Here is a 15,808-nt window from a genome sequence, read left to right on the forward strand (position 1 = left end):
GCATGAAGCAGATCCATTTCTTGAAGTTAGTCTTGAGCAATATATTGTATTGCATCATATTAGCATGTGTGCGTCTTCAAGGTGACTTCCAAGCAACTGTTTTGATCTCTTCATTCACGCTTATCTGGCAGAAGCGTCATTGTCCAAATGCTGATAACTGCTTTCAGAAAGATGTCCGTCACGGATATTCTTATCGCTAACTCATTATTTTCCCCATTAAACTACTCAAAATCTATTTGACCTTAAAGTTTCAACTGAATTATAAATGTCAAAGCATTTTTTTTTTTTTCCCTCCCCAATTGTTATCTCAGCTTTCACACCAAACGGTTTGGAGTTGCCGTCGTTTTATTTCAAAGCCTTTTTTTTTTTCGTCGGGCGTGCTGTGTTGTAGAGATATTTACGATAGAACCGCCACCCTCATTAAATTCGTCTGCGACCCTCTTTCTAGCCAGTCGATATGTGTCAAAGGTCGACTATAAGCCTCGCTCAGATCGCAGTGCTGCCAGCGCTTCTGTCAAACATGCAGTTTTAATTTAGCAGCTCAAATCCCGGGCAAGCATCATTAACACACCATTTAATTGGCTCGGAGCGGAGCACTGTCTGGACATATTATAGCGCAGTTTAGCAGCTTCACTTAGATTTGTCTCATCATGTGTCTGGAGGGGGGGGGGTCATGATGAAAACTGGACTACACTGAGGACTACCTCATCACCAATTATTCAATGGTATTTAACTTTCTTCATGCAGTTGTTAAAAAATGTGCTTACTCGATATTTACAAAGTCACATTTGGGAGTTCCACTTTGTTAGCTTTAAGTCAAGCCACTTTGACTCTTTAGTAAGACAAAACAAATCAAATTCTAGAAAATGCAAGCAAGTCAAATAAGCTATAATGAGTTGCACGTTGAAAAGCAGGTTTAGCTGAAATCTCCTTTAAACATCGGTCAAACGTAAACAACTTGATTAGAAGTTCAATGCGGCGCATTAGGCGTGTCTCACTCACATTGACAGACTCGTGGCCAGCGTATTTGACTCGGACTCTTGGCTCCTGCACCACGTCCAGGTTGGTCCCGGTCACCGTCAGTGTGGTGTGGCCACTGCGTGGAAAGAAAGAGCGCTGATTATCGGTCCAAGACCCGAATCATGCTGCTCCAAACTGTTTTGCTAATTAGAGTGACTAAAGCAGACAAATGCGTCTGGCTTGCAAGGTTTCTAACCCAATACTTTCCTCAGAATCAGCAAGAGGAGACATTTGGAGAAGCGCCGAGCTCTTTGTTATTGGGCGGGAGTGTCGGATCAAACGGGCAAAACCATCTGGCTTCTATTTTTGTATTCAGCGGCTCGTATGCAGAAGCTGCTTGTTTACATATCCGTATGTGCGTGATGAGGTTACAATGAACGAGTCACTCTGATCTTCTGCATAAACCTGCGTAGCGGCGTGATCTTACAGCACCGTTTGTGAAAACTCAAACCGGAGAGGAGAATTGAACATGTTCACTGTGATGGCGTGCCAAAACCGGTCTGCTCGCACTTCAAAGGCCGGAGCTAAGCTCGCGTAGGCTTACGCTGTGCATCCGAGATGAGAGATCTTGATTGCAAAGCTCCTTCCCGATAAGTCATTGTTTCTCCTTAGTCTTAATCAGCAGGGAAATTGCATCCGACAATCCCGACCGAGTCCAAACTAAGTCTTTATCTCGTGACAGGTTGCTTCAACAAACTGATCATGATCAATAAAATAGCTGTCCGGCAATCCTCGGGATGTTAATCACAGGACAATCAAATGACAGCAAATGGCAAGTAGTGTTTGTCAATATCTTACAACCTTTGTTCTTTCAATGAGCTCTATCGTAGCATTCATGTTTGACCGGAAAAATAATTATATAAATATAATAATTATAATTAACCCGTGTGCCATGGAAGAACCTTTGAAAATGTCTTCTCGAACTGTTCATCATATTTAATATAGCAGGAAAACAAAAAAAGTGGCATGCAGCACTTATTATCTTTTTACCAGTTCACTCTTTGATGGATGATTGCTGACTGCTGTGTGACGTTGTCGTTATGCAATGGGCATATGTGCGATGAATTAAAAATGTCCTTTTTAAGTATGATTTTCCCTCGATGCATAAATGTTTCCTCGCTCTGTCTGTTTGCATCCTTGGTAAAAGCGAAAGAACATAATGCAGTTTATATCGAATGTCACATTTGCTGCAGATAAACAAGTTGGAAATATACTTTGAGTGGAATAGACTTAATAAATATTTGTAGCCCGGTAGTGACTGCTTAACTTTGACTGGGAACTTAAATCTTGAGAGGTTGTGTTGACAGTGTAAGTAGAACGTTTTCAAACTTCATCCAGCGATCCACTCTGGCTTCTGACAGTAAAAGTCAGCTGATACTCGTTAGTACACGCTTTGAGATTGGCCCAGTGAGGAAAGGAAATGTCTCGACTCGTCCCCGTAACCCAACTGGCATTTGTTTTTACACTTCTCATCAACTTGGGGCCCATTTTCAATTTGTCTCTTTGCTCATTTCGCCACGCTCCTCGAATTAAACAACATATTCAGCGCACAAACACGAGTTCGAGAACCCCGCGGAGTTACGACAATTCATGAAACATTTCACAACTAAAATTAGCAGTTTGCCTGCGAGCACGACTCGCAAATCCTTTTTGTGCAAGGTGCCCCTGAATTTTAGATCGTCTGAGCTGAGCTGATCTCCGCAACCTTCATAAGTTAGAAGAGGTAGAGGCATGCAAGTTGATGGGGGGGGTTGTACTTGACAAATAATGATTCGGAAATCTTATTTGGTCCAATTTTTAACTTTAGTTTTTCTCAGTAATCTTTGCTATTATGTTCGTACTCCAAGGTTGCTGACAATTGGTTAGAATTTTTTTTTCATGACTGTCAGCCTCTTGTGTCAGTGTTACCTTGCAATGCTCCACAGGGGCTCAATGCGTTGCACCGTGGGGTCTTGTATGTACTCAAAGGATAGACTACCAGGAACCTTGGCCCGGTCTACCTGCAGACCGACTTGCACCGGCCCTGCTCCAGTCACAGATGGAGCAGAAAAACAAACCATCTCCGACATGGTCCTCCTGTTGTGGGGTGCAGGGCGAAAATAAGCATTTGACTGTCGCAAATCTTGGCTTTGCACAGATATGAGCCTGGCACCTATGTGGCGAGAAAGTCCATTACAGTCTTCTTATTACTGACACATTAGGGATGGAACGAGGCAATTAGAGAGCAGAGGAGCTAATGGCCCCTCGCCTCACCCTCTTGACTCACTGTCAGGAGTTTTTAAATAGACACGCACGACAATACGCTCAGCAATTGGGTCTTCATGGGTGCTTCTCATCCTCCCGTTTCTGGCTGAGATTTGTTGCAAGGATAAGTATTTGATGCAATTAGCTCACCTGAACAGCTCACATGTTTGGTTGCCAAAGTACACAGTGACAGAGCTGCCAGCCCCCAGGTTCTCTCCAACAATAGTGACTTTAGTACCCCCCGATTCCGGTCCTCTTCCTGGGGTAAGCGCCAGCAAGGAAGGGGTCTGTTGACACACAAATCAAGAGCTTTTATTATTAACTGGTTTTGAAACAACACGGCAAACCACCAAATAGAATGTCACAACAAGGATATAAAACAGACATATGAGTTTAATTCTTTCTTGGAATTATAATGCCGCTAATTCATATGAGCCCCAACCCACAAGAAATGTTTTTTTTAACATAGAAAAATAATACTATTGTATATTAACGAGAAAATTATCGCCTATAATAAATTCCATAAAAATAATGGGCTCAACAAGAAGCAAAACCTCGACCGTGACTTGAAAAAAAATATATATATATCCTCATATCTACTTATTTCCTCTACTTATAATTTACTGAAATATGAGCTTGTTACATGGAACACAAAGATATTACCGTTATAATAATGGGAAGATATGGGGAATTGTGCTACAAATTTTAATAGCTTTTAATTCTTCTGCCTGCCACTATAAGTCATTGGCATAGAATGAATGCGAATGAATGAATACAATTTATTTGTAGTAGAAAAAAAGACTCAATTAAATGAAATTGGGTAATTTCACACTTGAGGTCCCAATGTGCTGCGCAGTGGTTGGTTATCTCTCCAACAGCAGACCAATCTGCTGTTAAATATGCAAATAGCAAAAACAATAAAGAAGAAGAAAAAATAATCTCTTCAGAAAGCCAATAAATAGCACACAGACTAATACGCAAGATCTTTGCGAACAAAATATCGCTAATCAAGTATTTGCTTGTCTTTTTCTCCATTTAATAATTGCAGATTAAATGGATTAAATAGAAAACTGAATTACCACAAAAGAGTAGAGCTGGTTGGACTGCGCACGGAGTTCTGGTCTGCATTCGCCCACGCAAAGCTTCACCGGGCCCGGCACGCTTCCTTTGGGGGCAGCGACCATCTCGCACACAATCCTGATACACAAAAATTAATCTCAATTTATATAAAAGTAGGCAGGCACCGATCGAGAAATAACATTCGTTAATAATGTAGTGTGAAAGCAACCCAGTCTTAAAAACCTAAAAAAATTTTGAAACTCAGGCATGAAGCCCATCTTAATACAATCTCAAAATCTTTCTCACGGCACAGTTCCATTTGTTGTTGCTGGTTAATGTCAGTAAGCAGCATAGTTCCTCAGTGACCCTATTTACAAAGCAAGCTAACCAAACAATACTGTGGCAAACCAAAACGGAAAGAGATTTGGTGTGGCACACAAATACACACTCATCCCCAGGGGGGCTGCTGTGATTGAGGCTGCTTTCATAAAAGTTACGGGTCAATGTAGAAGACCATCTTTCTTCCTAATGGAAAACAGCTCCACCACTCAGATGATAAACTACACTCCCACTTCCCCCATCCGCAGCACCATTGCCGCCCACTATTACCTGCAGTTGTCATGACAACGTACGAGTTTCCACAATAAATCCGCATTGTCTGCCGGGTCAATAAGATAAAACGTGCCATGAATACGCCGTTAAATAAGTGACCCCGTCTTGAATATAATGCCTCTTATATCAGTGTTCTTTTTTTTTAGAGCGCACAAAGATTTTTCCCATTTTCCTTCAACATGTGCTTTTTTTTTTTTAAATAAAAGGATATAAATTTGAAATCCTTGCAGTGTGAGCCCAATCACATTACATGCCTGCGAGAGAAACACATGGATGGCTAACAGATTGTCCCTCCAGTCAGTGACACGCCACGCATTTCAATTACAGCCGAGCTGGCAACCTCCAAACAGCAGCCAGCGCAAATGCCGTCCGTCTCTTCCCATTGGCTCTAACAGCGTCAGAGCCAAAACAAGCCCCGCCTCAGACAACCCCTTGTGGAAAATAGAAATGCACAGATTTATTAGTATCCAAAGATTTATCCAAACGACTGCTCTGGGCCATCTGCAGCGTCTTTATAGAAGAGGCCTCCTGTGTTGCTAAAACTGATATTTACTCCAAAAATAAATAAAAAGATCGTTCTGGGAAGGCGCTGTAAAAATATCAATCTGCAACATTCCTGACCGCTACTATGACTAGTAGAAATAATAATAAACTGGCACCAGACCGAGCTTTCCTGAGATAAAATTCCCCTTCCTAAAACTGAATGAAGATCCAGTAATTTCGTTTTATACTTAAAAACTTGATTCTATGTCGAGGACCAATTTCTAAAGCGGCTCTCTTACTGTTCGGCGGTAATGTAGCCCTCCTCTTGTGGGACGCATTCCACTCCCGCCACCTTCACGTTGCCCTCCAACTCAGAGAAGGACAGCCCCAGATTCAGGCCCTGGATGGTAACCAGTGTCCCGCCCTCCAGAGGTCCAGCAACTGGGCTCACCTGTGGAAGGAAGATTGTGGTCATAAATCTACCACAAACAATTCATATAAGTGCAAAATGTGCGTCCATGCAGAGCAGATCAGCAGCAATTCCAAAGTGGTGCTTTCCAGCAGAACACTGTACTTGATTCATTTCGGCACGTCTCCTTAACAAACACTATTAATACAAGTGGGACCTTTTGATGTACTAGCTCGGCGCCGTCTTGGGCACATGACCCGCTCGCCACCTTCACGTGAATAGAACTGCGGTGTGTCGCACGAGATTCGTAGAATTTTTGTAAATAACCCGCATTCAAAAGTCCTCCAGGTGAACTCGTAGAACGCTTCATTGGGGAGACAAACAGTTGTGTCGAGTGAATTTGAAATTTGTAAATCAGTGCGGCTTTACTGGATTTGAGCTATTTTCCTTTAAGAGTACTTGAATATGTTTTTGGAGATCTGCATGGTCACTGTTCCACTTAGCTCTTGATGCATGTTGACTTTTAACAACTAAAATCTGGATTTTCGCTACACCGCGACTTAATGAAAATTTCTTTCAAATGGCACGGTTCGTCACACGGCTCCAACGAGCTCCGACAGTCGTGCGAGTAGCTCTTAATATTTAATCATGAGTATGCTAATGCATACGCTCATGACACGCTGATTTTTATCGAGCATGATGTTTACCTTGTGCACCGCCTTCCGCTACTGTGTTAGAATGCAGAATTTATTGACTCGTGCACAAGCACGCAAAAGCTTCTTGGTAGGTATCATTCTGGTATTTACGCCTTTAGCTCCTTTCACACTCGCCAGCTAAGCTAGATTCATCACAGCTTGCTGTTCTATGCATAAGATGGGGAATGGTTGAAGTTGACCCGCGACTTTGTGTGCAGTGGTTCGAGTGTCAAGTCTAGCACCTAGACCAAGTTTGGTGTTTTGGACTCTTTGCTATCATTAGGCTAAGTGGACTTAATGCAAAGCTGTGCAAAATGCGGTGGAACAAAACGTGTCAATCTTTGTTTTAGTTTGACGATAAAGTGCTTTGTTGCAGCTGCTGTGGCAGCTTTACTGAAAAATAAAGTTGAGTTAAGCTAAGTGTGACAACAAACAGCTTGAAACCTTTTTTCAAAGAATCCTTCGCTATCTGCAAAACCGCCGCCTGTTGTGAACCGAGCCGAGTTGGCTGCCACCATACAGAGATATCTAAAATATTTCACTGAATTGATTGCCAAACTGTTTATAGTCAGACCATATATGAAAAAAATAATTCGACAGTTCAGAGTACCCCCTCCCACATTGATTTTTTTTTGTCTCAAAATATTTGGACATATTTTTATGATACGTACTATAGTTTCAAATATTTTACTCAGCAGATAAAATTGACAGACCTCAGTGATGCGCGGGTTGGTGCACTTGACATTTGCAGCGGAGAGGTCGAGCCAGCGACTGGCGTAGGGCGAGATGGGCGGGCAGTGGCGCTTCATGGTACACCTGCCTTCGCTGCTGCACCAGCCGCACTGAAACTTCTTCTCTGCCCGCAGGCACATGCCGCAGCTGTCTCGCTGGGCGCTGCACTTGTACAGGTGCACTGTGAAAGGGACGCACATCCACATTTGTAAAAATGGCTGACAGAATTCTGGGCAGGGTCATAAAATATACAACCTGTCAAAATCCCAAAACAAGACCAATTGACTGAAAACTGAAGAGATTTGTTCTTGCTAATTGGCACAGTGGCAGTATGATAATAATGATGTTAGTTAGGTTGCAAGATTTGTTTGTCATGGTCATTCACCATTTTTGCTGGGCTAAGACCGATTGAAATCTGTTTTTGTCCTTCATTACGATAATGGTGAGGCAGTATTGATAGCTCCATCTTTCACCCCCTTGTGACAAACTAATGACTGCCCACTACTTGATAAGCGCTTATTGGTATAGTGAACTTTCCTTGCGAGCACTTAGAGGGGTGGGGGGGGGGGCCTTGAGGCGCCCTGAGTGACCCATCCATCCCACCGTTGTAAAATTGAGTCCCTCGCCCTCTCGGCTATTGGCAGAGACGAATGGACAAAGGCACCTTTAATCTTCTCTGGATTGTCGATGATGAAATTGCCGTTCCACACAATGGCGAGCTCCACCGCCAGGTCGCTGATCTTCACGCCCTCATACATGTACTGGAAGACAGTAAACAGTGGTGAGAAGGGAAAAGGGGAAGAGCGGATGAAAGGGCAGCGGCGAGTCGAAAGGCTTTTTAACCATCTGTCATCATCCGCGTCAGAGGACGATGCCCTTTTCATGCATTGTCACAGACGACACGCCTGGCATTGTAATTGCGCAACAAAGAGAAGACATCTCTCGCATTCATTTGGAGCCTACCGCTCTGGTTTGGTGCCTCTGACACCCCCAGTTTACAAGACGAGGTCGTAGACAACCACAAGGAAGATATTTCTTTGCCTCCCATTTACTATTCTCAAGCTCCATTCTTCAAAGAACCTTGAAAAAACAAAATGTTCCCCAAAAATAAATTGAAACACAAAAAAAAAGGCTTTACCGAGCTGTTCTGGCACTGCACGCTGGTGCTGTTGAAGCGCAGCGCCGTGACGCGGTGGCCCACGCCCTGCACGGTCACCACGCACTCGTAGCCCCGCTGGCCGGACTGCGGCTGCGGGAGATTGCGGGCTCTCAGGGTGATTGGTCGCACTTCACCGGCCGGGATGAGAATCTGACCGGAATGGAGGAGCTGAGGGCAGTCCTGAGAAATCAAAAGTAATAAATACAGAAAGTTAGAGTGGATTTGGTGGAAATATACAATCAAGCAAAATCGGAGGGAATTGCAAGCATCCGTCCATCGCTATCCAGATACTTTATTTAAACAGGCCAACCGAGCATTCACATGATCAGAATTGCTGCGATATCAGTTCCATTTATATCTTAGCCCCTGAAATTTTTATTTAAACAGATTAGAATAAGCGGGTTGACTTGATGTTCTTCATCAATTGCTCGTCTGTCTACATTATTTCTAGTGTTTACATAAGCATTTCTCCACAGGATATTAACAATCCGCCACTGTCAAATATCTCGACGTCTGCTTGTCAACTGCACTAATGTCGACTTCAGTACGTCCCTCGGGGATTACAGCGGCAAATACATCTCTAATCCCAATAATGCATGTCCTGCTTGCAAGTTTTCACGATATATTAAAGCCATGCTTAGATCTAAGCACTTGTGTTTATGGAATGTATGCTACGTGCTATCAGGTTTTGGTGATAGCGATACAGCCACTTTATAAATTCAATCTAATGCGAATTCAATACAATACACATATGTTGAATTCACTCTGTGGCGCCCCCTGAAGGTTTCGGAAATTCAGGAGGTCATCTAGTCAAAGTGGGAAGATTGCAGTTTAAATTTTGATTATTGTTTTAGCTATAAGTACATGATGAACTGAATACTATCTGTCAATGCCGTGAGTAGCGAGTTCACAGCTTGTAAAGTTTCATTCAGCACATTTTGGTATTGCATTCCAAATGCGCTACAAGCAAATTTGTGTCATACCTCTGAGGCGTTGACTCTGCCCTCCTGGAAGGAGCAGCTGCTCGGGTCATGGGTGCACATGTTGCGGTATTTACACCAGTGGCAGCGAAATGTGCTGTTTACGCAAGACAGACACCTGCGGGAGGGACCGAGCGGACTCATTAGTGCGTACAGTGCAAATGACGAAAAAAAAGAATACAAATCGGAGAGCTACACAGCCATGGATGGCTTGATGGATGCACAGCTGTTGAGGGACTCGGGTTTTCTCACCGGCAACACAACAAAGGCTTGGCTGTGTTGCAACTGAGTTTTCTGCTCTCACATTTTTCTAAATGAAATTTAATTTGCTTTTATGCTTGCGGGGAAAACATGTTTTCTAAAGCAAACAAACAAGAACAAGCTCGACAAATCTATCTGCCTGTAAGGGTAACTCAGTCCTTCCAAAAAATGCTATCGCATTAACAATCATGGTCCAAAATAGGAGGGAGGGATTCTTCGAGCTGTGAGAACATTTGATCGAACCCACCGTGTAATGATTCTGAGAAGCAAAACCTCACGATATAAAAAAAAAAAATCAACGAATGGTAATAATTAGAAGTGAAAGATGTATTCTGAAATTTTGGTACGGAACATTCTGTATCGTACAGAAAGAGGAAGAGTTCCCGCCATGCACTCTCATGGGTAAACAAACTGCATCTCAGCCTCTGGCTAGCGGATGTCACGGCGAGCAATATGCTTCAGGCGTTACGCCAAACCAGTTAACTCATTTGAAACGGTGTCACGCAGACATCAATATTGGGTCGTACAAAACGGGGGAGAAAAATTGTGTATTGCAAGAACAACTTCCAATGACATTTAAGCAGCCCCTTCTGGGAAATTACAAATGTCACTGGTGTTCTCAGCACAGCATAATCCAGACTGTTGACAAATTAAACCAATATAAAGGTGTTTTTTAATCTCCGTGTATCATAAACATTTGTTCGTTTCTTGAATCATCTATGACATCTTTTGACAGCACAGCCATGACGGCAACATGGTCTCGCATCAAAGAAGACTATTTTCACTCTGACCTTGATGGTTCGCCTCCCGATTCTTGTAAACCTCCACGTTATCATAAACAACATCGACAACATGGTCGTCATTATCGGTCCATACGCTTCGCTTTTAAGAGACATCAATTTGGAGAGAGGTGTTTGACTCCCACTTTGCTGAATTCGACCTTGAAATATAATAAAACCGGTGGGGGTTGGAGGTCTATAAAAGCACAATGGCTTCTGCAATGCTGCAGCTCCAAACGCCAATAGCTGCTGTATATTTATTGTAACGTCATTAGCTGCCGGCGGGGCAATGGGAGAATATGAAATATGCTGAGTACAGACGGAATACATGTGGCAAGAGGTGAGAGACTTCTTTTTGAATGTGTGTGGAGGTGAGGTATTAATAGGCCAGGGTGCTGCGGCGGCGGCGGCGGCGGGATTATTAATGACGGGATGCTGCGGGTCTGGAGCGCTGTTGGATGTGAAATATTCATCACGGCGAGTTCGCTAGGGTCAGTGCCATGCTAATGAAGGGTCTTGTATGTATGATGAGCTCCCCCATTGCTCTCTCTAATGACTTAATTGGGTATACTCACGTATTTATGTCGCAGTCAAAGAGCCCTTTAGCATCGGCGGTGTGCTCTCCGCCACTGCGGGCTAATTTCACTACCAACACGCTCATCAATCAAAATGCAACCTCCAGGAGTAACGTTATTGTGCATTCACGAATCCAGATATTACGAGCTCCCGGCTCGGGGTAATTTACAGAGCAGGGAAAGTTGTGTAAATTGTGTGCGCCCGGCTGTTGACTTAAATCCTAAGAGGACACGCCTTGAGTTTAATTCGGTCCGTAACTCAGAACATCTCATATCTTGAAATGAATGAAAATTCCATTATGTTCCATTGTTATTGTATATATAGTGTATATTTATAGCGTTATTGTGAGGCTGCCTGATTTCTAGTGAATAATCAGCAAAGGAGGTGAAAGAAGAGGAAGTGCAATGAAATATTTTAATGCTGCGTCATTATAATGAAGCTTTTGGAAAAAGTCTGAAAAGGACTTGTAAATGTATCAGTTCATCTGGAAGTGTCACATTATATGCTCTGAGAATTTCTGAGCAGCCTATGATCTTTTTTTACTTTTTTGCCAAAGACTAAAAAAAATAATAATCCTACCAGAGACCCAATGTTATACATTATGTATTGCCACAATCCATCCATCCAACCATTTTCTACTGATAACAGCAAACTCCAAAAGCCATTTGCCAAAGAAATATCTGCCTGCCTGACTGAGAAACTTTGTAATATCACAATAAAACTGACTTTGAACCATTTTGGCCATTTCACAAAATTTATACCATTTGCAAAGTCAATCATATTTTGAAAATGATACGATAAAAAGAAGAAATGGACAAAAGTATTGCCAAGTATTTTTTTTTCCTCGAACTTAAAATGACCTTCATACTAACAATGATTATTTATTTAATGCTGTCGACCAATCTGACTTCGGATATGAACATTTGTCCGTCGATAAGGAGCGTGGTATCATGCTAAAGACAGTCCGGTTAGCATAATGGCTCCAAGCCAAGACATTCCCTGTGTCTATTGTCTAATAGCATTTGAAAATGTGAACATTTGAAGGAAAAGTCTTTTTTTTTTTTTTTTTTTTTAATCACTGCATTGTTTCATCTCCCCTCCAGGCAACCAAGCATAGCTAACACTATCTCTTATCTTACAACAAACACAATTATCAAAAGCCAAGCGCCAAGGGGATAAGCTGGGGTACAAAAAAAAAAAACTGAAAATGGCATTTAGTCTAATTATTTTTCAATTTCGGGAACTGAAACTATTGTGCTTATTTGCTCATCACCAACGCCATTATCTATTTGTTTCTATTTAAATCTGTTAGACGTAAGACGGTTAAAATCCCAAACAAGCAGGCTGTGACAAATGCATCATGTTGACTAAAATGGAAGCTGACAGATTGATTTCGCTCAAGAGTTTATCTAAGAGTCTCATCTTAAGCAAGAATCAGTGCATCAGTGCTCTAAATGAGCTTGTCTCCTCTCCCCCATCGAACTGAGCAAACCCAGGTGTGTGGACTCACATGTGATGCGTGCTGCAATTGTAGAACTTCACCTCCGTGCTGGCGACCATTTGACCCGTCTCCTTGGAGTTCAACCTTAACTCCACGCCGGCCCAGTCTAGCAAAGGAGAAACGCATTTTTTTGCTCTCAAGTGATATGATTGACATATCAGTTTGTAATCCAAATACAAATGAAATTCATATTATGCCAGTGCAGTATCAAAGTACAGCTTGGCTACTCTTAACCTCATTAAAATACAAGAATCACATTCACTCATCACAAATTCATTTTTTCACGTTGCGTTAATCTAAAAACAACCATGGCTTCAAATCCTCGATGAACTCTAGGCAGTGTCAATCCAGCCAAAATACCATGAAAGAAAGTGAGGCCAGATAAAAAGGCTAAACAAACAAAAACGTCTTTTACTTATCTCTCCCTACCTGGCGTCTGCTTTTCTGCAAGAGCGTATTGCTCTAAGGTGAAAACTTGAGCGGATTACTGCACTCGGAGGACCTACTATTTGCATATTAAACAAAACAAAAAAAAATAATCTCCATCTTTTGTTCATGTCTCTAGTATTAATATCACAGTTGGGTATCGTGTCCCAACGTAGAAGTGTGGATTCAGCAAGACTTTCACTTCAGCTTATCAGCTCTATACTCACAAACACACACACGTGTGGACTCAGTCCCAAGAGAACTGCAGTGAGCATTTTTACAGTCCATTAAAGTTTGCTCTTACTTGTAATTACCTGCCACACACACACACAGTAGTGGTTAAGCTTCTTCAAAAGCTGCAACATCACCAAGGAGTGAAAAGTGAAGGCGATGAAGTGTTGGTGCACTATGATTGCAGAGTAGCATCTTTTAAATGGGACATTTTTTTTATTGTTCCTACCCATCAAGTGTGAGATCTTTTTTTTTTTTTAATCTTTGTCACTCATCTATTTTCAAAAATATGTCTATGATGAGCTTTTCTGCTCTTAGGTGAATTATGAGGTTAGGTTAAATAAGCCAGTGGTGGCTTCACATAAAAATGATTTATTTGCATTCTGGACAGACATCTTGCTCTGGAGGAATCTCGGAATCTCCAGCAGTTTGACTTGCTCCCCAATCTGCCCCACCCTGATTGTTCTGTTCAACATGTTTTCAAGGAACTTCCATGTTCCTCTGCATTTGAGACAGTCATGAAAAACAAATACTTTATTCAAATGCACCTTGTCCTTCTGGTATCATCGGGACCTCCTTCCCATCTGGGGACAGACACATGACCCTGTTGCCATTGACGTGACCCTCAACCTCGGCCTGCTGCCCAAAGGAACAGGTGATTCCTGCCGAAAGGTCGGGAACGTGGTTCACCTCCAGCAGCAGCTGCGGAAAAAGAACGACCCGCCACAATTAGTCAAACTCATCTCGCGGTACATCAAACTAGATTGCGTGTGAAGCGACAAGCTGGGAGATGATTCGCCTGACTTTGCTACAGTTACCTTCACGAGTTGGTCTTATCTGAGTTTATTAAATGATAAAGGTAATCAGGTCAATCTAGAAAAAGTCAAGCTTTGCTTCAGTTCAACTTTTTCTAGCTGATCTGTCAGTTACAAAACACGTCAATCGGAGTGTTTGTGATTTGAGACTAGTCTGGAGGAGAGAAGATGAGAAGCAGACTTACTGGGACGCTGTGGGCCGATACAGCGATGCTGTCCGGGTGAGCGATGACTTTCACGCAGCGGTCAATGTCGGTGTTGAAGCGGTAGGCCTCGTCTGCCCTCAGACAGCGATCCCTTCTTGAGCACCTGTACAAAACAAAAGAATGCAAATGGTTAGATACATCATCTCGATCAGTCATCATCTTTTTTTCGTGATGTTTTTTTCGAGGACCATCAACCATTCGCTGATGGAAGTTTTATCCGTATACACGTAGATGTTGTTCCCCAGCGAAAAAAGCAAGATACAGTTTGTAATGCATTATTTGTGGAAGTAAGCTGTTTCAGGCAGCTTCAGGCATTAAGAGATCTGTTGGACCGAAGCAAAAGAACATCATTTAAGAAAAACGAACAAGAGTCTCTGAGCTGCACTGCTCCATCGTATCAGCACACTGAGAGTAACGTGTTGTGACCGTACACGGTCACAACTAACCTTTTCAAGCTCTCTGGTGGTGCCAAGGGTGCTCAAGAAGCTCACACGATTCCGCTGTAATTACATCGCGATACGGAGTTTGGAATGGAAAGGCGTGGAGAGCTCCGGACCTCTCCAGGGAGGCTGTGAGGAGCAGCCGGTGTGGGCTTGTGACCGTTCATCAACTCGAGTGCGGCCGACAAAACAGTCTTTTGATGCTGCCGTTTGATTCATCGGCTTTTGTTTTGATGAGGTCCATTTGTTCCATTGTCCTTGCCAAGCATGCCCTCGAGCAGATGTTCATTTATAGACAGAGCCTCGGAGTGAGAGTCCTCCAGAAAAAGTGCATTTTATTTTTTTATTATATAGTCAGAATGTAGTGCAAAAGTGGCTATGTGAGAATTGCTAAGAGACCAGAGAGATGGGAAAGGGTGGATTTCTTTGTCAGAAAGTTAAAGTGGCCTTGTTCTGCCGAGTGATGGATCACAACTCACTTGAGAAAGCAATTTAGTGATAAGTGGACAGCATTAATTCATATAATTAGACATGGCAGGAGGCAACAGGGGGGGGAAAAACGAGTTAATTTAGATTAAAACAAAACATTTTTTCTCTCCTCTAAGGTCAGCGGTGATGCGACAACTCTGAAAGCTGCAATTTAAGTGACGCCGATCCTCATCGAGATAGAACTCACAGAAACTCATGCGCGCATCACCATGAAACGGTGCTAAATCCCCGCCGGCTCAGGTCAGCTTCAAACATTGCAGGCCGTCTTGCAAAACACAGGCTTTTAATCTCCTCAATCCCCCATGCTCCATATCGAGGTATTATGCAACCTAACCTGGGGGTCACATAATTAAGATGAGAGAGATAAGCTAGCTCTGTCGGATCCAAAATGTTCCCGCGGGTATGCTGAGGTCCCGTTGCGATGGCCCGGCTAATCCCTAACCACCCCCTCCCCTCCTGCCCACTACACCAACACCAGTTGTTCCAGACAATCATTTTGGAGAGGTCTAGACCTAGTACTAAGGTCTCACCTAGACATAGGTCTAAGGTCTCAGACCAGAGCAATGTCTTAGCTGAGCAGCTATTTAAACATGTTGGCTCTAGTCTGTTTGGGCTAGGTCTAACGCCGAGGACCAGGCCGTAGACAAATTTAAGGTCTGTACTCTAGGACAAAGACATGGTCTAGGACCCG

At 42.9% G+C, this 15,808-nt stretch overlaps 2 protein-coding genes across 4 annotated transcripts in view; one reads left to right on the forward strand and one right to left on the reverse strand.

Annotated features, from left to right (window-relative positions):
- The window catches only part of LOC125977544 (olfactory receptor class A-like protein 1), a 93,765-nt gene that overhangs the window by 30,667 nt on the left and 47,290 nt on the right, over window positions 1-15,808 (forward strand). The gene's annotated exons all lie outside the window — the stretch shown is intronic.
- Window positions 1-15,808, reverse strand: part of LOC125977537 (plexin-A2) — a 55,593-nt gene that overhangs the window by 11,782 nt on the left and 28,003 nt on the right. Inside the window, exons 6-17 of the mRNA XM_049734107.1 lie at window positions 14,168-14,291; window positions 13,716-13,869; window positions 12,520-12,616; window positions 9,397-9,511; window positions 8,393-8,593; window positions 7,919-8,015; window positions 7,236-7,435; window positions 5,718-5,869; window positions 4,344-4,461; window positions 3,415-3,551; window positions 2,929-3,096; window positions 1,003-1,096 (exon numbers count right to left, since the gene is read on the reverse strand). Coding sequence (XP_049590064.1) covers window positions 1,003-1,096; window positions 2,929-3,096; window positions 3,415-3,551; window positions 4,344-4,461; window positions 5,718-5,869; window positions 7,236-7,435; window positions 7,919-8,015; window positions 8,393-8,593; window positions 9,397-9,511; window positions 12,520-12,616; window positions 13,716-13,869; window positions 14,168-14,291 — 1,657 coding nt within the window. The remainder of the gene's footprint in view (window positions 1-1,002; window positions 1,097-2,928; window positions 3,097-3,414; window positions 3,552-4,343; window positions 4,462-5,717; window positions 5,870-7,235; window positions 7,436-7,918; window positions 8,016-8,392; window positions 8,594-9,396; window positions 9,512-12,519; window positions 12,617-13,715; window positions 13,870-14,167; window positions 14,292-15,808) is intronic.

The sequence above is a fragment of the Syngnathus scovelli genome, chromosome 11 (genome assembly GCF_024217435.2).
Source record: "Syngnathus scovelli strain Florida chromosome 11, RoL_Ssco_1.2, whole genome shotgun sequence".
Lineage (NCBI taxonomy): Eukaryota > Metazoa > Chordata > Actinopteri > Syngnathiformes > Syngnathidae > Syngnathus > Syngnathus scovelli.